A 25,606-nucleotide genomic window follows, 5' to 3' on the forward strand; every position below is an offset into this window, starting at 1 on the left:
TTCTAGCCAAATGATATTGTTCCCCTTTGGGGAACTTTTCTTTTCCTAATCAAAGGCCACTATTGGATTTCCAACTTGATGTGTGTGTTGGCAGAGATTTAACATGCTATTTGAAAGATGACATTCCCTTAGTACTGGACTGAAGAGTATTAATGCAAATCACTGAAATGACATTTACACCCATGATAGTCAGACTCAGTTATTACTGAAGAACCAAAGGGTTTGCATTTGAATAGACTATCTAACTGGATAATTTAACAGAGTTCATTGAATTAAAAAAACACAAATACTTTGAAAATGTAGTGAATCTGATAGACTAGCCTTGAAGTCTGTTTATGGGTACAAATTTCCTTTTATTTTAACTGCTTTAGTCTATATTTATACACAGTTTAGGTAAATTACAGTAAAGACTTTTTTGTTCTTGCAAATTGCAAATAATATTTATAGAGGCATCTATAATAGGGTTTCTATGCAGAATGTGCCGGTTTGAACGGCAAACTACCTAGACCCAACAACATATTGGTTTATCAGATATCTTCAGTACAAAAGAAAAAGAAAATATTGAACATAAGTTTTTAGGGCAAAATGATAAAGTAGATCAAAGTGTAAAATAATTTTCCATTGCAATAATTTTGAAACAGCTATAATATTCATTAAGTGAAATCTGAAAAGAGTTAAAATTGCCAAATGCCCGATTCGGTTTAGCAGGTTTCCTCCAAATCATAACTGCAAAGTCAAGAGACTCTTCACTTGAAAAAGATGGACCAAGATAATCTTTACCTTAGTAGTGAGTGTTTTCACTGGCTTTAAGTTGAAGTTGTAGTCCAGATGCAGATAATTCAGATTCTTACGGTGAATTAACAAATTCAGCATGTTGTAACCTTGACGGCACACCTGGAGGCCTACCTCTACCCAATCGAGTTTGGTTGACTGAAAAAACTTAGTTGATTTGAATGAACGGAATAAGTACCTGAAGTGGGAAGAGTTAAACATCAACACCAAAGTGAAGTTGGAAAATGTAAAGAACTAATCATTTTTCCTCCCAAACAAGGAACCCATTTTACTCTACAAGAGTCCCTGTCAGCCCAGAAATATTTTTCTGCATGGCACATTTATGTCAATGTTAGAAGATATAATAGCCAAAGCAGAAAATGGGACCATCGTTTTCCCTCACACCATGACATGAATGGCAAATCCAGGATGTTGGTGCCTGTTAAGACTGGGTATTGTTTGCCAACCTGAGTGCAATATAATCCATTAAAACTTTCAAAATTCTGCTAACATGGCTTTGAATACCATCAGATTCACATTGTTCATGCAATATCAGTCACAAGAAAGATCCACAATAAGGAGAGAAATAGGGCAACTAAATCATAAAAGTCCAAAAAGAGAGAGGTTGGAATGGCACACTTGACCCTGAATATGATCAGAACAGAAAGACCTAAGATCAGCCTATCACCTGTGTATTCCCACAAGTGCTGTACCATGCAAAGGAGTGGTTACCAAGAATGGATAACAAAAACAGAAATATTTTCTCCAACATCAACATCTGCCACCATCACAGCTACATAAAAAAATCCTCCACTTTTTTTTTTAAAAACAGGAGTCATTTAACATTTTTACTTACGAGGGACAGTGGGCTTGTTATGCAGTTAACACTTGTCAGGGATAGCAAAATTATGGTGAAAGCAATCTAGTGTCTTTTGTCATTCTAACACCATTGAACAGGCCAGCATTTATTCTTAAACAGCAGGCATGTTAAAGTGCCAGGCAGTCAATGAACAATCCTTCATCATCTGTATAACAAACTGGTACACTAGCACTGCTGACCACTAGTCTCTCTTTCCCTCCAGTGCAACTGGAATTCCCTCTGACTTTACTTCAGACAATACTAATTCTCAAAGCTGAAGTATAAGACAAGCAAGTTCAATTAGAGAGATGCAGAATATCTAATTTTCCAATGAATTGATTTACATGCTTTGAAAACACCAAAATTACAGAACCAACCTTTTCTTTTGTGCTTTCGGTGGTCTGTGTTTAAGTGCATTCAGTACATAGTACTTCAGGAGTTTCTGGTAAGAAACCCTAACTTTGACTGGTTGACCTGCTGGACAGTGCTCACGGTACCAGTTCTTAACTAAGGGAATGTCAAGTGCTCTCCTTGTTTTTCCAGATCTCAAGTTAAATGGTCTTGGTGCCCAAAGCAACGCTATGCCATTGGCGGTATGATCTGAATATAAAGGAGAATCTTTCAGGAATGGTTCCATACAATCAGGAAGCTCAAATTCTTCATCATCATCAGGCAATGGTTCCTGGCTCTGAAATGAAATGCAAAAAAAACATGTGATCATCTTTTGCTCATTTTATTTCAAAAGTAGAAATTCATTGCAATAGTGAAGTTACTCCAATGTAGACACGATTACCTTAACAGAGTGTCTGTGAGAGATTGGGTTAATCAATGGATCAAAGTAAAAAGCAGGCAAATCTGGATCTTCTGTTTTAATGAAGACAACATTTGGCGTGTGATACCTTAAATCCAAAGAAGAGGTTAAATGAGAGCCAAGATAACAGCAAATATCAAATTTAGCAATCTGTACCCTAACCTCAAGAATGCACATTTTCTTCATCATTTCAAAATTAAAGTATTATGGAGAACAGATTCATGGTTTTTTGCCCCATCCAAACCAACATGAGTCACACATGAGAATATAGGAAGGCGATTTAGTCAGGGGGGTACCATATCAAGAACATTACTTAATACCCATACATCTCTAATTTCAAACAAAGTTCATTGGATAGCAAACAGGAGAAACATGACTTTCTTTCTCCTCTCAGGACCTGGGTTACTAGAGACAAAGGATACCATATTTCAACTCTAACTTACAGGACATCTGCTTATTTAGCAAAGTAGAAATGTTGACTGAATCTTCAATTCAGTGTTTATACCCTCATTGACTGAGTTAGAGTCAGAGTCATAGAGACGCACAGCATGGAAACAGACCCTTCGGTCCAACCCGTCCATGCCGACCAGATATCCCAAACCAATCTAGTCCCACCTGCCAGCACCTGGCCCATATCCCTCCAAACCCTTCCTATTCATACACCCATCTAAATGCCTCTTAAATGTTGCAATTGGACCAGCCTCCACCACATCTTCTGGCAGCTCATTCAATACACGTACCACCCTCTGCGTGAAAAAGTTGCCCCTTAGGTCTCTTTTATATCTTTCCCCTCTCACCCTAAACCTATGCCCTCTAGTTCTGGACTCCCCAACCCCAGGAAAAAGACTTTGTTTATTTATCCTATCCATGCCTCTCTTAATTTTGTAAACCTCTATAAGGTCACCCCTCAGCCTCCGACGCTCCAGGGAAAACAGCCCCAACGTGTTCAGCCTCTCCCTATAGCTCAGATCCTCCAACCCTGGCAACATCCTTGTAAATCTTTTCTGAACCCTTTCAAGTTTCACAACATCTTTCTGATAGGAAGGAGTCCAGAATTGCACGCAATATTCCAACAGTGGTCTAACCAATGTCCTGTACAGCCGTAACATGACATCCCAACCCCTGTACTCAATACTCTGACCAATAAAGGAAAGCATACCAAACGCCTTTTTCACTATCCTATCTACCTGCGACTCCACTTTCAAGGAGCTATGAACCTGCACTCCAAGGTCTCTTTGTTCAGCAACACTCCCTAGGACCTTACCATTAAGTGTATACATCCTGCTAAGATTTGCTTTCCGAAAATGCAGCACCTCACATTTATCTGAATTAAACTCCATCAGCCACTTCTCAGCCCATTGGCCCATCCGGTCCAGACCCTGTTGTAATCTGAGGTAACCTTCTTTGCTGTCCACTACACCTCCAATTTTACTAACTGTAACTTACTAACTGTACCTCTTATGCTCGCATCCAAATCATTTATGTAAATGACAAAAAGTAGAGGGCCCAGCACAGATCCTTGTGGCACTCCACTGGTCACAGGCCTCCAGACCGAAAAACAACCCTCTACCACCACCCTCGGTCTTCTAACTTTCAGCCAGTTCTGTATCCAAATGGCTAGTTCTCCATGTATTCCATGAGATCTAACCTTGCTAATCAGTCTCCCATGGGGAACCTTATCAAACCTTACTAAAGTCCATATAGATCACATCTACTGCTCTGCTCTCATCAATCTCCTTTGTTACTTCACCAAAAAACTCAATCAAGTTTGTGAGACATGATTTCCCATGCACAAAGCCATGTTGACTATCCCGAATCAATCCTTGCCTTTCCAAATACATGTACATCCTGTCCCTCAGGATTCTCTCCAACAACTTGCCCACCACCGAGGTCAGGCTCACTAGTCTATAGTTCCCTGGCTTGTCCTTATCACCCTTCTTAAACAGTGGTACCACGTTTGCCAACCTCCAATCTTCTGGCACCCCACCTGTGACTATCAATGATACAAATATCTCAGCAAGAGGCCCAGCAATCACTTCTCGAGCTTCCCACAGAGTTCTCGGGTATACCTGATCAGGTCCTGGGGATTTATCCATCTTTAACCATTTCAAGACATCCAGCACTGCCTCCTCTGTAATCTGGACATTTTGCAAGATGTCACCACCTCTTTCCCTACAGTCTATATCTTCCATATCCTTTTCCACAGTAAATACTGATGCAAAATATTCATTTAGTATCTCCACCATTTTCTGTGGCTCCACACAAAGGTCGCCTTGCTGATCTTTGAGGGGCCCTATTCTCTCCCTAGTTACCCTTTCGCCCTTAATATATTTGTAAAACCCCTTTAGATTCTGCTTAATTCTATTTGCCAAAGCTATCTCATGTCCCCGTTTTGCCCTCCTGATTTTCCTTTTAAGTATACTCCTACTTTCTTTCTACTCTTCTAAGGATTCACTCGATCTATCCTGTCTGTACCTGACATATGCTTCCTTCTTTTTCTTAACCAAACCCTCAATTTCTTTAGTCATCCAACATTCCCTATAGTTACCAGCCTTCCCTTTCACCCTGACAGGAATATCTTTCTCCACAGAAACGTCTGTCTGTACCTCGGACTACAGAATCCCCTAACACAATTGATCTCTTGGAAGCTGACGTACCCTTTGTTGCATTAGAGCCAGTCTCAATACCAGAAACTTGGCTGTTCGTGCTACGTTCCCCTGAGAATCCATCACCCCCTACATTTTCCAAAACAGCATGCCTGTTTGAAATGGGTATATCCACAAAAGACTCCTGCTCTAGCTGCCTACCTCTCTCACCCTTCCTGGAGTTAACCCATCTATGTGACTGTATCTGAGACTTTCCCCCCTTTCTATAACTGCCATCCATCATATACTGTTGCTATTGCAAATTCCTCATTGCTTCTATTTGTCTCTCCAACCGATCAACTCGATCTGATAAGATTTGCATCCAACAGCATTTATGGCAGATATAATCCGCAGTAAGCCTTAAACTCTCTTTAAATTCCCACATCTGACAAGAAGTACATATCACTGCAAAGGCCATTTTTGCTCCTTCAAAATCTACAGACCCAGAAAATAACACCATCTTATTCCTCTACAAACACTGCCCCAGGTAAAATTAATAGCTAAGGCTTATATTTTAAGTTTAATCAAGAGACTTATCTCCAAAAACATACAATCAAGAAAGAATCCACTGTACCTACTACTGCAGCCTTTCTATTGGACAGACTTAAAACAACAATGAACTTATCTGATTCTGTGCTGTGAACTTCACCCAACAGTTCCTCCAAGATTAGTTGTGAATTTCACTGTTTGTTAATTTTCCCAGATGCACACCGATGCCCAGTGATACACAATTTCAAACAGCAAAGGCGGTAACTGTGCAGGTTTTCTCTTTCTCTCTCTCTCCCCTGCACTGTCCTCACCATTTGCTTCCTTTGTCTGCCCTTCTCCCTTTTAAACTTTTGGGAGCTTTGAAAGAAAATGTCCTCATATAATACAAGAAATTTTAATAGTGCGTTAACTTTAACTTCCCAAGTCTAGGTGTGCATTCAATATTTTCTTTAAAGGTTATGTACTTTCCACAGAGCCATTCAAAGTTGTTTTAGATAATCCTATCTGGGAAAATAAATCCACTGTCATTACAAAACCCACTGCTCAGCATTCTGACAACTTTTCCTTGCACTGTCATTCCATAGACAAAAGGAAATTTACAAGTTTGCTCACATACCGAAAGAACTTGAGAGACTGAATGGATCTCAAATAATCATGAGATCATACAGATGATTTTATTTTTAAATATGCAAAGCAAATAATAAAAAATGTACGGTTGAGAATTATTACAAATCATGCCAAGAGTCATGCTGAGCTAAACAGCAGTAAGTGAGGACTGCAGATGCTGGATATCAGTCAAGAGGGTAGTGCTGGAATGACATTGGTAGAGGTACAGGTGAATTTCTGGCGGATGTGGAAGGATCCCTTGGAGTCTTGGACGGAGGCGAGGGGAGTGGTGTGGGCGCAGGTAGAAGTACAGGTGAGGCAAACAGCAATACTAAACAGATTACAAGATACAACGAAATGCTACTACTGACACAGAGAAATGTAATATAGATGATGGATATATCAATTTTTCTAACTTCTTGGCTATTAAGAGTCATTGTCATAAAACATGGAAACAGATCCTTTGGTCCAATTAGTCCACATCGACCATGTTCCCAAACCAAACTGGTCCCACCGCCTGCATTTGGTCCATATCCCTCTTAACCTATCCTATTCATGTACTTATCCCAATGTCTTTTAAATGTTGTAACTGTAACTACATCCACCACTTTCTCTGGCAGTTCAATCCACACACTAACCTCTGCATGAAAAGTTGCCCCTCTTGTTCTTTTTAAACCCTTCTCCTCTCAGCTTAAAATCTTCCCTAGTTTTGAACTCCCCAACTTTAGGGAAAAGACTGTTGCTATTTACCTTATCTAGACTCATGATTTTATAAACCTCTATAAAAGGTCATCTCTCAACCTCCTATGCTTCAGTTGAAAAAGGTCTCAACCCTATTTTTATAACTCAAACCCGCCATTCCTGGCAACATCCTGATAAATCTTTTTTGAACACTGTCAAATTTAATAATATCCTTCCTATAACAGGACAACCAGATCTGCACACAGTACTCCACAAGAGGCCTCAAAAACATCCTGTATAACTTCAACATAATGGCCCAACTCCTTTGCTCAAAAGGTCTGAGCAATGAAGGCATGGGTGCTAAACGCGTTCTTAAGCATCCTATCACCCTAAGACGCACATTTCAAAGAATTACATACCTGGACTCAGGAGGTATTTATGTTCTACAACACCACTCATGGAACTTCCATCCTAACAATATTGTAGGTGTATCTGCACCAAATGGGCTGCAGTGGTTCAAGGTGGTAGCTCATCACCATCTTCTCAAGGGCAACCAGGGATGGGCAACAAACACTGCCCAACCTGCAAAGCCCACAGTCCTTGAAATTTTTTTTAAATCAAGAAATTTTGCTGTTTGTGTTGTTCTAAATCTAGGACAAATGGCAAATAATTTACACTTATCTACTTACCAGGTGAGATGAACATGATGCGGGAGGTTATTATACAAATATGGGAATGCGATTTTGTATTCTGTTCTAATTGGCTGTCTAATGATGATCTTGTTGATATCATTGAATTCATTCCAGTCTTCATCCCTAACAAAAGGAAATCAAACACAAACAGTCAAAGTTATAATGTTTTAATTTTACATAACTGGAAAGTTGCAGATTATGAAAATCAAAGAAAATTGACTTCCTGTAATTTCCACATAATGGCCCAAATCTTCTAATACAAGCAATTCAAAGCTCTTCAGCATATTCATAAATGCAAAAGTGAGAACTGCAGATACTGGAGATTAGACTCTAAATTAGGGTGGTGCTGGAAAAGCACAGCAGGTCAGGCAGCATCCAAGGAGCAGGAAAATCGACGTTTCAGGCAAAAGCCCTTCATTCTCGATTTTCCTGCTCCTTGGATGCTGCCTGACCTACTGTGCTTTTCCAGCATCACTCTAATCCAGCATATTCATAAATATGAGGTAAAGCGAGTGGGAATGAGGTTAGTGCACAAAGGGATGTACGGTGAATATAGTTAGCATGAAGTTAGAGCAGGTTTGAAATCATTTAACCTTTTACTGGCTGGCTATTTAGGTAAATAAATCAGAACCACTCAAGTTTTCAACTCTAACTTGGAATTGGGGACACTTTGCGTGGTTCCAATGTTTGAACTTCCCAGGCTAATTACAGTATAGCTGTGTTTTGGGGCGTCCTAGCAGTTTTGAAGCCCATCTTTCAGAGTGCTTTTCATAGTTGACTATCTGAATACCTGGGCTAATAGCTCATATGACAAATTACTTAAAAAAAATGTACAATTCAAAAACATTTGCTCAAACTGACTTTCCACTGGGTTATCAATCAAGTACCAGACATTGTAGGGATCATACTTTGATTTTCCCTTCACTTTTTCCCCCAAATTAAAGGCAGATGCAATGGCCTTTAAGAGAAAATAAACTGGCTGGGACTTGACTCTACATCTATAGTTTCACCATGACACAAGGTCCTCATTTATAAACTTGCCCTTTTGTAGCTTACAATTGCTATACAGCAATGACAACTTAAATCATGTACGCATTAGTGTGGAATCTGTTCATTTCCATGCTACAAATGTACTGCTCATTAGTGAACCAAATATGCACAAAACCGTATTGAAGTTGTACAGTACAGCAGTGAAATACATAGATTAAAGAAAATGTAGTTCAAGATTAGTATTAGAAAGGAATGAGAAAAGGAACAACCATATGGCTGGATATTTGCAGAAAAGAAAGCAAAAAGACAGTGTATAACCTGCCAAGTGGTGACCCATAGACATTTATTTTAAATTACAATACACAAATAAAACATGCGCAGGAATTGAGAAACTATAAACAGAGAAGTAAGGCAGATTTAAGAGCAACATTTTACAAAAATGAAACAGAAGAATTTTGCTGAAAACATACAAGTAATGATGTTACAAGATATGCCTTTAAGAAGGATTTCTTCTGTCAATATTTTTAAGAACAAACATTGCAAGCTTGCAGCTGAGCTGCCTTCCCTGAGCCCAGATAGCTTTTGATTTAAAAAAAAGTTGGAATAATAGAAGCAGTATGAAGGGGCAGGATCAAGCAGAACCAGGATTTTAGTTTCAGCTTTCATTTGCTGTTGAGGTTTGGAAACTGTTATACATTTCTCCCTGTCACAGCAAAACACTTCGCTCAATAACATTAGAATCTGAAAAGACAGTTAGCAAACATTGAAATAGGATTCAATTAGATGATTCACATGCAGGAAAATATTGAAGACTTGATAAATGGAATGCTACTGAACAATGGTGAAGCATGTTGTAGTTGTAGTAACCATTGTTCAACCTAATAGAAATACTAACAGAAAGCAGCTAAATTTTCTGATAATATATAATATCTTGATAATGGATTTTAAAAAGAAAAGTCCTTACTGAAGATTCACATCCCGAACCAGAGGCTCAAACTTAGGTCCACCCGGAATTGCCATGTTGAGAGCTTTGGATGTAAAAAATGCTTTCAGATCAAACAGATAGAAGTAGTTGTCATCCACTAAATCAGTTAGCAACTGATTAGCCAGACGATAAAGAGTGGACATCATAGGTAAAGTAAACTGCCAGCGACGATAAGTCGATCCATTAACATACCTATATTAGGACAGAATAATTCTCAATTTAAACACTTTATAAGAGAAAATTACAACTTAATATCATAGCAATTCACAAGTGGATAGTGATTTTTGAATACAATAGGAAGCTGAATAGATTAACCTAATTCTAATTTTCCAATATGGAGAGCTGTGGTATTACTTTTTTGTTTCATTATTAACAAAAGCCCAACTTTTATCAACCTCAACAATTCCTCTCCTAAAGCCAGTCTATGGATTCCAACAAGTTTCTCGTACTTCGTCAGTGATCATACACAAGTCTATAAAATTAAACATTAACATGCTATTTAACTACAATGGCATCACTAAGCCTAACCATGCTCTCACCCAAGTGCCAACCTATCCATTTCTAGCAGTTACCACAGGTTAAGACCATAGCTGAACAAATGTTTCTTTTACTTTAGTTCTCTAGGCTACACACACACACAAACAAACACACACACACTGTTTCCCTATGTTTTGTTATTAGCTAAATTCTGTTGTCAGTAGGGGAGAAGGTGCTTACTACTGACCTTAAATGAAACTATCCAAAAGTTCAAGTGACCATTGTGGTGTGGCTTTCACCTTTCCCAATGGCAGTTTAAATCAAGTGCCAACTTAGGGAGATTTCACAACATGCAGCAGGAGTGATGACAGCAAGCAGCTAATCACAAAGTATTCTTTCAGTCAGGAACCAATAAACCACTATCTATAGTTTAAACTGTCAGTTTTCAAATAACTAAATAACTCACTTTAAAGCAAAGCTAAAATGGCAATTTGAACAAATTGTTTTAAAAATGTGGAATTTATCATAATGGGGAAGTTGCCATCCCACAAATGTCTTGTTATAAGGAGAGGTTGGACAAACTTGGATTGTCTTCACTAGAGCGTCAGAGGCGCAACTTGATGAAAGTATATAAAATTATGGGAGGCATGGATAGTTGCCCAGGGTGGAAATGTCATATGATAGGGGACATAGGTTTAAGATGAGAGAGGAAAAGTTCAAAGGAAAGCTTTTTTTTAAATACAGAGAGTTGCAGGTGCCTGGAACATGCTGTTATGGAAGGTGGTAGATGCAAGATGATTTAAGAGGCTTTGATTCAGACACATGAAGAGGCAGGGAATAGAAGGATCTGGACCATGTGCAGGCAGATGGGATTATTTTAAAATAGCATTATGGTTGGCACAGGCATGGTTGGCCAAAGGGCCTGTTACTGTGTTGAATGTTCGATGTTAAATACCTTTCCAGGGTCAGTGAATGTTTACTATTCATTATGAATTTAGTATACAATTAATTGATTATGGAGAAATTTATCATATTTTTAAACAATCACTAATTGCTTTGGAATTGTTGAGAGGAGTGTAAAATCACTGAACTATAACCATCACAAATCCAGACCTTCAGATTAAGAATTGTGAAGTCTAGTTGTGTATTCTTGTCAAAATTTTGGCTTTTTGATATTTCTCTACAATAAGCCTATTAAGTTGAATTAAATCTAAATTTACTTGTACCAAATAATAAGGTTGTTGAGCATTATTACTTAGTCATAGAGTAGTGTAGGATGGAAACAGTCCCTTTGTTCCAACTTGTCCATACCAACTAGACATCCTAAATAAATCTAGTCCTGTTTACCAGTATTTGGCTCATATTTTTCTAAATCCTTTCTCTTCATATTCCCATCCAGATGCTGTAATTGTACAGGTCGTTCTTCTATAATGTGTGTTTTGTCAACGCGAACTGGCTGTAACGTAAATGACGAATAAGGGACACTATTTCCAAAGAGCGAACTTTTAAAATGTGTGTGGGCTATAACGCGATTATATCACCAACACTTTAAATTCCATTTGTATTACGTAATCCTTGTACAGCACGGGGTCACACAGGAACAGAACTATCATGCTATGGAAGAAATAACTGTACCAGCCTCCACACGAAAAGGTTTCCCCTTAGGTCCATTTTAAATGTTTCCCCTCTCACCTTCTGTAATCAGGAGTTATTACTTTTATTCACAAAGAATTAAAAATAAAAGACCATGATTTGATGTCCAATTGAAGAGTACTGGAATAAATAACCCTTGACTGAATTTTTAAAAATTTTTCATACTGAAGCCAATGATTGGCAAAGAAGGACCATTGACAAATCAAAATTGTAAAACAATCTTTGGAAGTCTTGTGGTGCAGTGGTAGTGCCCTACCTTGGGTTCCAGAGGTGTATAATTACAACTAACCTGTTCAGAAATGTTAAGTATGTAAAACATCCCATACAGACAACAGGCTAAACTAAAGGAACTGCTCAAATTTCCAAGAAAGAATATTCCATGACATTATTTTTATTTTAGATTGTGAACTGACCATTGGGTCCTTGTGGACAGCAACAAACATAATATCAAATTTATGTCGAGTTGGTTGAACCCGTTAAACCTAACGATGTCATAGTTAATTGTTCATTCACAAGAAGTGAAGTCATTTTAATTAGTTCAGGTGTAACTTTCCTAGCAGTACAGTATAATTTGCCTATTCTGTAAATACTTGTTAATAATTTAAAATCAGATAATTGTTTCCATGTCACTTTGCTACTTTGTCAGGCCTTCAATCTTTTATGACATTAACACAGTGGACTCTAGACACAAAGCCTTACTTTGGGTTGTCTTTCAGTGGTTGGTGATCATATAACCACTCTGCCACTGGTCCATCCTCTTCTGAATCAAGTTCCATCTGTATTGCTTCAAGTGGCTCCACGTCTAGTATATTATCTGCATAATCCAGTGGAGGCTCTTCATCATCAAAAGGAGGAAACCGCATCCTTTTAAAGTGTCGTCTATCACGCTTTTCACGTCTCATCATAATCCACATGGTTCTAATGAGAAATGAATCTTTGGTTATTGCATTCCAGCACAAAAATATCCTCTCGAGTATAAAATGCTATTCCTGATTATATGCAATGGAGCAACAGGGTAAAGATTTACCCACTGAAGTTTAAAATGCACTCAAAATATGCTTATCTAAATTGAAATTACAGTACATTTGAAAATTCTTTCATGCATGAAAAATATCCAAGCAAATAACTTTTGAATGCATGATCTATCAACAGGATATCTCCTATCTTCCACTGGAATAACTGAAATCACTGACATCCAGGAGGACAAAGTCGAAATCAACAAGGCTAATCTTTAATACAAATAACAACAGGTATTAAGGCCTATAATTTTGACAAGCATCTTGTCCTACTACTTTTGTATGAATAACTAATAACTACAACATTGACTTCCTTGTATCATTCAACTTGATTTGGAAATTGTCATGGACAGAAGAACACAAAATACTTTACAAGTGAATGAAAGCATATTTTCATCAAAAGCTCTTGAAAAACTCAACACTACTTACCCCCACTGAGATATATAAACTGGTTCAATAACCCAGGGTATTTCATTAACAAATGAGATTGCGCCTGTGATGTGATACAAAACTGAAACATCCCTGATCTGTTCCCATGGCATAGGCATATTCTCCAGTAGTTTCAGAACAGCATGCGGCATATACTTCAAAGCACTATGGAGAAAGGGAAAAATACAATTGCCAATATATTAGCTTTAGTCATACAGTTGTATAGCACAGAAACAGATCCTTTGGACCAACTCGCCCCTGCTAAACAGATATCCTAAATTAATCTAGTTCCATTTTTTAGCATTTGGCCCATATCCCTCTAAGCCCTTCCAATTCATGTACCCATCTAGATGCCTTTTAAATGGTGTAATTATAGTAGCCTCCACCACTTCCTCCGATAGCTCATTCTATACACACACCACCCTCTATGTGAAAAAGCTGCTCCTTAGATCCCTTTTAAATCTTCACCCTCTTACCATAGACCCATGCCCTCTAATTTTGGACTACCTTAGTCTGGGAAAAAGACCTTGACAATTCACCTTCTCCATGCCCGTCATGATTTTATAAATTTCCCTAAGGTCACCTTTCAGCCTCCGATTGTCCAGGAAAAAAAAAGCCCTAGCTTATTCAGCCTCTTCCTATAGCTCAAACCCTCTAACCCTGTCAACATCTTTGTAAATCTTTTCTGAACCCTTTCACGGTTTCACAACATCCTTCCTATAGCAGAGAGACCAGAACTAAACACAGTATTCCAAAAGTAGCCTAACCAATGTCCTGTCCAACCGCAACATGACCTTCCAACTCCTATAGCCAATGCAGTGACCAATAAAGGTAAATGTAGTAAACCTCTTCTTCACTACCCTGTCTACCTGTGACTCCACTTTCAAGGAACTATGAAACAGCACTAAGGTCTCTTTGTTTGGCAACACTCCCCAGGACCTTACCATTACATGTATAAGTCCTGTCCTGATTTGCTGCTCCAAAATGCAGAACCTCACATTTATCTAAATTAAACGTCATCTGCCACTCCTCAGCCTATTGTATTCTGAGTCAAACAGCCTCACTGTGATGACAAGTCTAATGACTGATATTAAGGATGCATACTTCTCATTGTATTTTAGAGCAAATCAATTTTAATTCACAAGATAAACAGTTACATCTAATATTTTGGATAAGTGCTATATTTTAGAATAATTGGTTGGCATATAAACTGGAATACAAAATGGCACTTTGCAAGTTTGAAAATGCATATATTTCAATGATGAAGCAAGAACTGAATTAGACTACTGCTTGATTAGAGATAGACTTGAAGTCCTCTTTCAGCTGAATGTATACAAAACTGTCACTAGCGTGAAAAATAGATTTGAGCAACTGAAAATCTAGAACTATTTAAAAGGAAGACCTAAATAGTACACAAGCATATGAAAACAGAGCTGTGAGAGTGCAATATTTAGGAAAGTTATCATGACCTGTATACTGCATATATTATGTTCCATTCAGTTAGTCACTGCAGATTTCAGATCTTTACTCCCCACTGCCATCACAACATCTCTTCCCTTCCCAGCTCCATACAGAACATTACTTTTCACAGCAGTCTCTGCATAAACATTCATACTCAACAAGGTGAGCACTGAAGGTCAAGCCATTTATTAAAAAAATCAAACAAGTACTAAAAATGCTCTGGACTATCAATGAACCACTTGTTATTGAAACAAAAACATGCTTCAATTAAATAGTAAAATTAAAAGTTCAAGTAAAAATCATTCAGCATCAAATCTCAGAGGATAATTATGGGCTTAATATTAAAATGCTATTGTCCTTCGTATTGACAAAATGCTTACCCAAGATAGACTCTCTTGTCATGCCTGAATTTCCGGTTTGTCATGTCACCATGATCACGAATGATCTTTCTGACATGTTCAGGAGGCATGTCCTCTTTCTGAGCATCCACAAAGCCAAACTTTCTCTTCTCAGCATACCGTTTAGCCTGAAGTTGTTGCCATTTCCTGGCTGGAAAAATAATTTAATACACTGGCAAGTTTATAATTGAGCACAATCTCAAAAGAAAGGTGACATAACTTCTTTAAATATATTCCATGACTTAATCAACAGCTTACTTAGCTACGTGATTTGCCTGTATCGATTGCAAGACAAAACTTTTCACTGTACCTCAGTACACGTGACAATAAATTCAATTCAATTCAATCAAAATGAATATTGGAGTATAAGCAGAAGTCAAAATTTAAAGTCAACAGAATGTCCAATACTTTGTCTACTACAATGTTAAAGTTATTCCAATGTTGTTACACAAAGTTGTATTTTCCTCTTCAATGGAGGACAGGGCAACATGGTGAATCACACATTATGGGTGTCCTGAGATATCAGCATCAAACTCAGCCATTAATACTAATCATTGAACTTTATTTTTAAACTCAGCTAAGCATCCATTGGGTTGACTGCAGTTAACAGAAGACATGGAGGCAGGATGATGAATTTTTCATTGCTCAGTGAGTTATAAAAGCTGAGGAAATGAATTTTAAAAATCACAGCTAGAAAAATATTGAAATAACCATGCTATATGGTTGGTCTCACACTGAGTTTCATTGAACTGAACTGAATAAGGCTGAACATCCTTCCCATTCCTGGATGGCATGCTCCGGACTTAAATAGAACATACGCTCAGTTACGAGTTCCAAAAACTAATAAGGATGCCTAGCTGAGGTCAATGGCAACTAGCATATATGCAACAGCACTTGAGAGCTCTAATTTTTAGGCTGCAGCACCCAAGGGCAGCAATTCACTGTGTTGTTTCAGAACTAAATGCAATATGTGCCTCTTTTTCATAGCTTTGAAGGGTGGATCACCACTATCCAAAATATCCATTCCTAACTACACACAGCACATGGATTTGCAATCCTCTAGCTGAAGCTGATATGCTGTCCTACTTCTAGAAACCAACAACAATTCAATTGTAAAATACATCTGCTATGTAAATCAGTTAGTTTGGAATATCCAGTGAATTTTCAAGCTAACCTGACTACAGAGAAAAGACCCAGCTTCTAAAGGCAATGAATAAATTTACAGACTTATTACAACCTGCTCAATGATGCCCAGTTGGGTCACTCAACTCATGATCTCATTATAGCCTTGGTTCAAACATGAACAAAAGAAACGAATTCCAGAGATGAGGTGAGAGGACTCATCTTGACATCAAGGCCACATGTGACTGATTGCAGTTTCAAGGAGCCCTAGCAAAACTGGGGAAACGAAAATGGGAAACGAAAACAAAAATTGCTAAGGAAAATCAGAGATAACTTTTCAGGATGAGTGACCCTTCCTCAGAATTGAGGAAGTCAATGGGAAACTGCAGCAAATCTTGTTGTTTGGTGTCATACACGGCACATAGGATGACGGTTCTGGTTATTGGAGGGCAGTCATCTCAGTGTCAGGACATCTCTGCATGAATTCCTCAGGAGAATATCCTATCCCAACTATCTTCAGCAGCTTCATCAATCAAAATTAGAAGTGGGAATGTTCGCTAGTGTTTGCACCAAGTTCAGCACCATTCATAACTCCTCAGATATTCAAGCTATCCATACCCAAATGCAACAAGACCTGGAATTACCCAGGCATGGTCTGAAAAGTGGCAAATAACGTTTGTGCTACACAAGGAAGGCGACGGCCTAATGGCTAGACTATTAATCCAGAGACCCCAAATAATGTCCCAGGAACGAGGTTCGAAACCACCAACAGCAAATGGTGGAATTTGAATTCAAAATGAAAATCTGGAATTTAGAATCTAAAGATGACCGTGGGACCACTGCTGTGTGTTGGAAAAACCCATCAGTTCACTGATGTTTATCAGGAAAGGAAACCTGAAAGATATGAAACCAGAAGGATTGCCAGGCATTTACCTTGGCACCAGAAAAGACAATGACAAATGGGCGGCACGGTGGCACAGTGGTTAGCACTGTTGCCTCACAGCGCCTGAGACCCGGGTTCATTTCCCGACTCAGGCGACTGACTGTGTGGAGTTTGCACGTTCTCCCCGTGTCTGCGTGGGTGTGCTCCGGTTTCCTCCCACAGTCCAAAGATGTGTGAGTCAGGTGAATTGGCCATGCTAAATTGCCCGTAGTGTTAGGTCAGGGGTAAATGTATGGGTATGGGTGGGTTGCGCTTCGGCGGGTCGGTGTGGACTTGTTGGGCCGAAGGGCCTGTTTCCACACTGTAAGTAATCTAATCTAATCTAAAAAAAAACACTCCTGTCTACTATGTAAAGTCCTCCTCACTAACATTTATGGGCGGCACGGTGGCACAATGGGCGACACAGTGGTTAGGACTGCTGTCTCACAGCGCCTGAGACCCGGGTTCAATCCCTGACTCAGGCGACTGACTGTGGGGAGTTTGCACGTTCTCCCTGTGTCTGCGTGGGTTTCCTCCGGGTGCTCCGGTTCCCTCCCACAGTCCAAAGATGTGCGGGTCAGGTGAATTGGCCATGCTAAATTGCCCGTAGTGTTAGGTAAGGGGTAAATGTAGGGGTATGGGTGGGTTGCGCTTCGGCGGGTCGGTGTGGACTTGTTGGGCCGGAGGGCCTGTTTCCACACTGTAAGTAATCTAATCAAAGTAATCTAATCTAATTTGAAGGCCAGTGTCAAAATTGGGAGAGCTGTCTCATAGATTAATCAAGCAACAGCCTAATATGGTCATATTCATGCAATCAGACCTTACAGACAATGGCGAAGACACCATTAGTTCAAGGCTGCCCAACATCACCTTCTCAAGGACAATTAGGGATGGGTAATAAATACTGGCCAGCCAGCGACACCCACATCCCACAATATGAATAAAAAAAAGCCTGGCAATGACATTCTCCAAATAAGAGATAATCTGACCATCTCTTGAACTCTAAAGGTGGCACCATCAATAAATCCCCCACAATCAACATCTCGTACATTTACCATAGACTAGAAGGTGAACTACACTAGCCATACAAATATTGGTTACAAGAGCATCTCCTGACTCTGCAAATTTTGTCCATCATTTACACAGTAGAGTCAGGTGTGCGATGAAATATTCCATATTTGCTTGGACGAGTGCAGCAACAATAACACAAGAACCCTGACACCATCCAGGTCAAAGCAGCCCACTTAATTGGTAGCACACCCACAAATACTCACTCCCTTCACACTGTGAACACTCAACAGCAGCAATGTATACCATCTTCAAGATGCACTGCCAAAATTCACCAATTGTTTCTTAAGCAGCCCTTCAAAACCCAGGACAATTTCCATCTATGATGTGGAGATTCCAGTGTCGGACTGGGTAGACAAAGTTAAAAACCACAACAACAGGTTATAGTCCAACAGGTTATTTGGAAGTACCGGCTTTCAGAGCGCTGCTCCTTCACCAGGTAGCAATTTCCATCTAGAAATACAAAGGCAACAGACACACGGGAACACTACCACGTAGAAGATCACTTCCAAGTCACTCATCAGCTGGACTTGAAAATATATCCCCATTCCTTCAGTATCACTGGATCAATCCCTCAACTTTTGTCCAATACAAGGAAAGATAAAAAGAATATGCAAGTTTTTGAGTATTTTGGGTGCCCTTGAGGTGTAAGGTTTTAACACAAGATCACAGTCAATTAATTGCTTTTTTAAAGATGCTGTCAGCAGTAGTGAATAACGCAGTTATCTTTTCAGTTTGTGATTCTCTGATGCACCTTTTCAGTCAGAGCTGAAGCGCTGGTACTTTTCTTCTGCAGATAGAGGGCGCCTTCTCAGTCCATGCTCGGTTCTACATTCTTAATTCCATCTCTCCTTGGTCTACCAAAAGTACAGCATTTGAAACACAGCTGTTTTATGATTCTGTATAACACTGAGGTTATTGCTTCAAGGTTTGGTAACTGCAGATGTTTCATCTCCAATATGTGAGGATTGTCATAATTATGTAAATCAAGTAAGAGATGAGGACCTTTTCACATTTCCTATTTAGCCTGACTGGCTAATTTCATTGCCCTTGGGGTAATGTTAATTTCAAACCAGATTGCCTTTTGGGTAATCCATGTCAACTTCATGACATTTAGCCAATCTGTGCTGCTCAGGATATGCTTGTGGCTACTTAGCACACCCTTTTACAAAATCTTTTCAGTCAATATAAGTCCCAGATAATTAAATCATTCAATGGAAGTCAAAAAATCAATACTCTATATTTCATATAATGAAAACTGCAGTCTTGAAAATTTTCAATTTAAATTTAATTATTAGAACAAAAGGTGCTACCGTATTAAAAACATTTTTAGTTCTAAATCTCCAAAGTCATGCCTCACAGCTTTGAGTATTTGTCACACAATGGGCACCCAAGTGCACAAAAACCAAATAAAATTTAAATTTTAACATGTAGGGCATTAATAATGAGGTAAACTTTTGTACACATAATTGTATTACTTTCTATATGTTAACTGACCAGATTAATGTAGAAATGTCTCACCTTTCTCTTGTAGTTTTTCCTCAGACATGTAATCAGGTAGAGGGACTGGAACGGGATTGGGCCCAGGTGCAGCCCTGTATGGAAATGCTGCCATTTTTGTAGATTCTGAGGGAAAAGACAGATTTAATTCTTTTAGCTATTTGCAAATCCATTATTTATAATTTGCAGAGGGATTAAAGTGAGTTTCCCCTTTAGCCTAGGACGTGAGGCACCTTCCAATTAAAATTATTTGTGCGCATAGATTTCAGATGCCTATGTGTGCAAAGTTTTTAAAAATTTTATAAATATATGAAATGAATAATAAAATGCACAAGATACAATTTGGTGACGAGCACAGAATTAATGTTTACACAGATTGCAATAACACACATCCAAACCAGCGGGAATATGAAAATGTATGTGAATTAAACTGGCTCTGATTACTTATAAACGCAGCCATATATACTGACATCCAAAGTTCATTTTCACTCAATTCGGGCTGCAATCCAGATACAATCTGCAACTACAGATCAGAGGATCCGAAAAAATTTCCATTTTCAGTAGAAATGTTTGATCTGTTATTTTTGTCCAGATAAATACATTTATTATGCTATCCTTCTGATATCTTAATGCATACCTGTGGATGTACATGCAGTACAGGTAACTGCTTAAATAACACTTTCAACACCTATATACTCAATTGTTTACACTTGAAAACATTCATTTCAAGACTTTCTTCAAATGTTTTTGAATCTGTAAATTGGGAGTCAAACTTTGGACATTATGTTGCAAAAAACAAAATCAATATTTCTCATGGAACACTCAGATGCAAGTGATACGTCAGTTTCAGTAGCTTATTTTGAAAACAGCCAAAAGATTAAGGAATTAACTTTGAAAATGGAACCTGAATTCATAATCTCTTGACAATCACGCCGAACAAAGCATAAAAACTGGAGCAAACATCAAGTTCCCTAGTACAATTTGAAAAGTTATGTGCAATTGCTTTGGTGCCCTCAGAAACAGACTCCTCTTAACCAATCCCACCATGAAATAAACATTTATTCATCCCATTGCTGCTGTATTAGATTTTGGCACAGAACGGCTGATGCATTTACTTACATGCAAAGCCTTCCAAAGGGATATGTACAACTAATGAATACCAACTAGGTTATTTTAGGCAACATCATGAAAACCTTAATGGGATTTATTACAAAACCCAAGCTTTTCCAAAAATACCGTCTAGCCAACTGACGGCATTTCTGTTAACTTAGATGCCTAGAATCAGCAGCTTCCACAGCATACATGATTTGCATTAAACTCTTATGTTAATATACACTCTTATGTTAAATTCCCTCAGGACCTAGCATGTTTAGGGCATCAGTTGCAACATTTCAGAATTCTGGAGACAGTGGAAAAGCAACGTACTTGTCTATGGCTATTCAGTAGCTCGACTTTTGAAGCTATAGCAACATCCAGGATTTTGAAAAGACCTTCTAGCATTATCTTGAAAAACTTATCTTGTGGGCGGCATGGTGGCACAGTGGTTAGCACTGTTGCCTCACAGCACCAGAGACTTGGGTTCAATTCCCGCCTCAGGCGATTGACTGTGTGGAGTTTGCACTTTCTCCCTGTGTCTGCGTGGGTTTCCTCCCACCATCCAAAAATGTGCAGGTTAGATGAATTGGCTGTGCTAAATTGCCCGTAGTGTTAGGGGTAAATGTAGGGGAATGGGTCTGGGTGGGTTGCGCTTTGGCGGGTCGGTGTGGTTTCCATACTGTAAGTAAACTAATCTTATTATTAAAGTTACATTTACACATGGAAGCCACATTTCTATATGTTCCGCATGCCAAACTAAATACATATGATCATTCTGACTGGGATCCATATCACTATTCTCTAGGTCATAACCTGGAACTTCCTTTCTATCAGCACTGCAGGTGGCCCTACACTCCAATGGCTGCAGCGATTCATAAAGGGTGCTCAATTCCATCTTCTCCAAAACAATTAGTGATGGACAATAAAAATGCTGGCCTAGTTTGCAACACCTACATCCCATGAAGTAACTTTAAAAATGTATACTTGAAAGGGAGATTTAAATCTATGCTAAAAATGTGAGTAAATTGTACAATCACAAAACACAGAAGGAGGCTATCCAGGCTATTGCACTCATCAGCTCTTTGAGAGAGCTTGAAATGAACTCTGACAAAAGATCATCAGCCTGCAACATTAATTGTTTTTGTAGTCATCATGCTTCTTGATCTATTTCCAGCATCCACAGTATTTTTCTTTTACACCAATTAATCCCACTTGTTCCCATAACATGAGTGTGCTGATGGAAAAGCCCAGCAGGTCAGGCAGCATCTGAGGAGCAGGAGAATCGACGTTTCAGGCATAAGCCCTTCATCAGGAATCCTGCTGTGCTTTTCCAGCATCACACTCTCAACTCTGATCTCTAGCAACTGCAGTCCTCACTTTCCCCTTGTTCCCATAACTACAACTTTTTTTCCTTATTGAGATCTCTTTTTGATATAGGCTTGAATTTGCCTGCCTTGTCCTTTTGAATAGTGTCTTGATGAGAAATTTGCACCAGTGTTAAGCATGTTTAATAACAAATTCTAAGCACATCATGTCATACTCTTCTGGTGTGAATGATGTGGCTGGAGGGAGAGAAACTGGGACAAAGGGTGAATTTACACTGAACAGCTACACTTCTGTTGAATGGTAGGACCAAAGGAAATACAAAGGATCAGAGGCACCTTTGCGTGCAAGTCCATATATTTATGAAGGCAGCAGGGCAAGTGTTAAGAATGCATGAGATATTCGACTTTATTCAAAGCATTGCATACAAGAGCAAGGTGGTTATGATGGAGTCATAACATTTATCAGTTAAACCACAGATGCAATACTGTGGGCAGTTCTAGTTGTCACATTATAGGAAGAATCTGATTGCACAAGAGAGGGTCCAAAGGAGGTTTACCAGGATGCTGCCTTGGCTGAAGTGAAGAGAGGCTCTTCAGCTATGAAGAGAGACCAGAAGGCTAAGGTTGTTTTCCTTACAGCAGAGAAGGCTGAGTGGGTGACCTTCATCGAGGTGTAAGTTTGAAGAACATAGGGTTGATAAGGAGAAACATTTCTCCTTAGTAGGGACATCAATAACCAGGATGCAAGTTAAGGAGCAGGGGGTTCAGAGGGGATTTGAGGAAACGTTTTGTTCACCTTGAGTGTGGTGGCTATCTGGAATGCACTGGTTAAAAAGTATGGTAGAGGTACAAACCATCCAGACATTGAAGAAACATGTAGATGAGCACAAGGTTACGGGCCAAATGTTGGAAAATGGGATGAAAGTTAATAGATGACTGAAGCACGGATACGACTGGGCCAATCTTCTTTGCTGTAAAAAGGCGATGACTTCTCCTGGAAGGTTCCAGCGCGGCATGAGCAGCGAGTCCCCGCCTGAGCTGCTCTAGACCGATGCCTGCCGAGCACCACAATGGAAACCAATAGGCCGCAGGCCCGGCCGGGCCAGGCCGAGCTCACGGGGCTTACCCTCGACCCAATCCCACCCTGAACCCCGACCCGCGTGCCCGGAGCACACAGAAATACCTACCCTGAACGCAGCTGCGACGGCAAGGGGAAAAAAGCGAGAAGATCGATTTTTCTCCCTTGGCCTTAGGCCTCAGGGCCTCGGCGCCATTAACTCCGCGAGCGAGTGAGGCGTCAGTGCAGAGTGCCCGGATACTGAAGGCGGGTCTTCCGCTGTCTATGCGAGCTTCCCATTGGTCAATCAGCTGGATTGATGGCCTCTGCAGCCACTCAGAACACAGCAATCTCCAGGTAGCCCACTGAAAACAAGCACATTGAGGGATTCAGTCAGATTTTATAAAATGAAGTGCACAGCAAATGAACTTTTTTAAAAAATTACGCTTAAGATAGATCCTATGTCAACTATTGCAATTAAACAACGTCTGTGCATAACCAAAGTAATATTGAGCATTTGTTTTAAGAAAATAGTAATACACAGGGGGTACATTGAACACTCAATTCAAAGGAAGAGATGTGACCAAAAGCTTAAAGAGATGGGCTACAATAGGACTTGAAGGAGCTAGGAAAAGCAAATAGCTTAAAATCGGAAATTCCAGAGTGCAACAGCAGGTTGGCCAAAAGCTGCTTATGCTGCAGCTAAAATTGAAGGAAGTGTGAGGTTGAAGGGAATTGTAGAATTGGAAACATTTACAGAAATCAAGATGCAGAAGGGATCAAGTGGAAGCAAAGTGAATTTTAAATTGGATACATTAATGGGCATACATTAAACTAGGTTGAATTTCAACAAGGTCCCATAAGAGATTAGCATGTAAAGTTAAATCACATAGAATTAGAGGTAGTGTACTGTCACGGTTAGAAAAGTGGTTGGCAGGCAGTAACAAAGAATGGGGAAAAACATGATTTTTTTCAAGTGGCAGGCAATGACTCGTGAGCTACCACAAGGATCTGTGCTCCTACCCCAACTATTCACAATACATATGGATGATTTAGACGTGGGAACTACAAACAATACCTCCAGAATTGTTCTGGACACAAAGCTGAACTGGAGAAATATGAGGAGGATGCACAGATGCTTCAATGTGATTTGGACAAATTGAGTGAATGGGCAAGTGTCTAGCAGATGAAGTATAACTTGGATAAATGTAAGATTATTAAGTTTGCTAGCAAAACTCGGAAGGCAGATTGTCATGTGAGTGACAATAAATAGCAAAAAAGGAAGGTGCAATGAGATCTGTATGCCCTTGTAGATTAGTCAATGAAGGTAAGCATGCAGGTGCAGCATGCAGTGAAGAAGGCAAATAGTATACTGGCCTCATAGTGAGAACATTCGAATACTGGAGTTGGGATGTCTTGCTGCAATGAGGGCCTTGGTAAGACCACACCTGGAAGGAGAAAGTGAGGACTGCAGATGCTGGAGATCAGAGCTGAAAATGTGTTGCTGGAAAAGCGCAGCAGGTCAGGCAGCATCCAAGGAGCAGGATAATTGACGTTTCGGGCATGAGCCCTTCTTCAGGCTCTTCAGGTTTTCTGAAGAAGGGCTCATGCCCGAAACGTCTATTCTCCTGCTCCTTGGATGCTGCCTGACCTGCTGCGCTTTTCCAGCAACACAAGACCATACCTGGAGTATTGTGTATAGTTTTGGTCTCTTTATCTAAGGAGGGATGTTTTGTCTGTGTAGGGTATGCAACAAAGGTTTAACCAGACTGATTCCTGTGATGACAGGACTGAGGTATGAAGAGAGATTGGATCAGTTAGGACTATAATCACTGCACTTTAGGAGAATGAAGAAGATTCTCATAGAAACCCATAAAATTCTAATAGGACTGGACAGGATACGCTCAAGAAGAATGTGCCCAATGACCAGAGATTATAGAACTAGGGGTCACAGTCTAAGGATATGGGTTAGGGTATTTTGTACTGAGAAAGGGAGAAATTTCTTCACCCAGAGATTTGTGAGCCTGTGGAATTCTCTGGCACATAATTAAAAATCACATAATATCAGGTTATAGTCCAACAGGTTTATTTGGACGCACTAGCTTTCGGGGTGCTGCTCCTTCATTAGGTGGTTGTGGAATATAAAATCGTAGGACACAAAATTTATAGCAAATGTTTACAGTATGATCTAACTCAAATTATATATTGAAAACACCTGGATTGTTTGTTAAGTCTCTCATCTTTTAGAATGGGCATGTTGGTTTCAGTTCTTTCATATGTAAATCCCAGAACTTTCTTAAAGTTACATTCTCAATTGAATTGAATAGAATTTATTGTCACATGTACCAAGGCACAGTGAAAAGCTTTGTCTTGCAAGAAGTACAGGCAGATCACAGAGTTAAGTAGCATAGATGGTAAATAAGGTAAACAGCGACAAAAACAAAAACACAGGTACAGGCAAATGTTAAGAGTTTGTGAGTCCATTCAGTATTCTAACAACAGTAGGGTAGAAACTGTTATGAAACCAGTTGGTGCGTTTGTTCAGGCTTAAGTG

The 25,606-nt window shown here is 39.4% G+C and overlaps 1 protein-coding gene across 1 annotated transcript in view; it reads right to left on the minus strand.

Annotated features, from left to right (window-relative positions):
• Positions 1-23,302, minus strand: part of prpf8 (pre-mRNA processing factor 8) — a 51,542-nt gene extending 28,240 nt beyond the window's left edge. Inside the window, exons 1-10 of the mRNA XM_060848413.1 lie at positions 23,183-23,302; positions 19,597-19,701; positions 14,946-15,114; positions 13,105-13,269; positions 12,359-12,577; positions 9,509-9,721; positions 7,552-7,677; positions 2,424-2,529; positions 2,008-2,318; positions 781-970 (exon numbers count right to left, since the gene is read on the minus strand). Coding sequence (XP_060704396.1) covers positions 781-970; positions 2,008-2,318; positions 2,424-2,529; positions 7,552-7,677; positions 9,509-9,721; positions 12,359-12,577; positions 13,105-13,269; positions 14,946-15,114; positions 19,597-19,690 — 1,593 coding nt within the window. The 5' untranslated portion in view covers positions 19,691-19,701; positions 23,183-23,302. The remainder of the gene's footprint in view (positions 1-780; positions 971-2,007; positions 2,319-2,423; positions 2,530-7,551; positions 7,678-9,508; positions 9,722-12,358; positions 12,578-13,104; positions 13,270-14,945; positions 15,115-19,596; positions 19,702-23,182) is intronic.
• Between the last annotated feature and the right edge of the window lie 2,304 nt (positions 23,303-25,606).

The sequence above is a fragment of the Hemiscyllium ocellatum genome, chromosome 31 (assembly GCF_020745735.1).
Source record: "Hemiscyllium ocellatum isolate sHemOce1 chromosome 31, sHemOce1.pat.X.cur, whole genome shotgun sequence".
Taxonomy (NCBI): Eukaryota; Metazoa; Chordata; class Chondrichthyes; order Orectolobiformes; family Hemiscylliidae; genus Hemiscyllium; species Hemiscyllium ocellatum.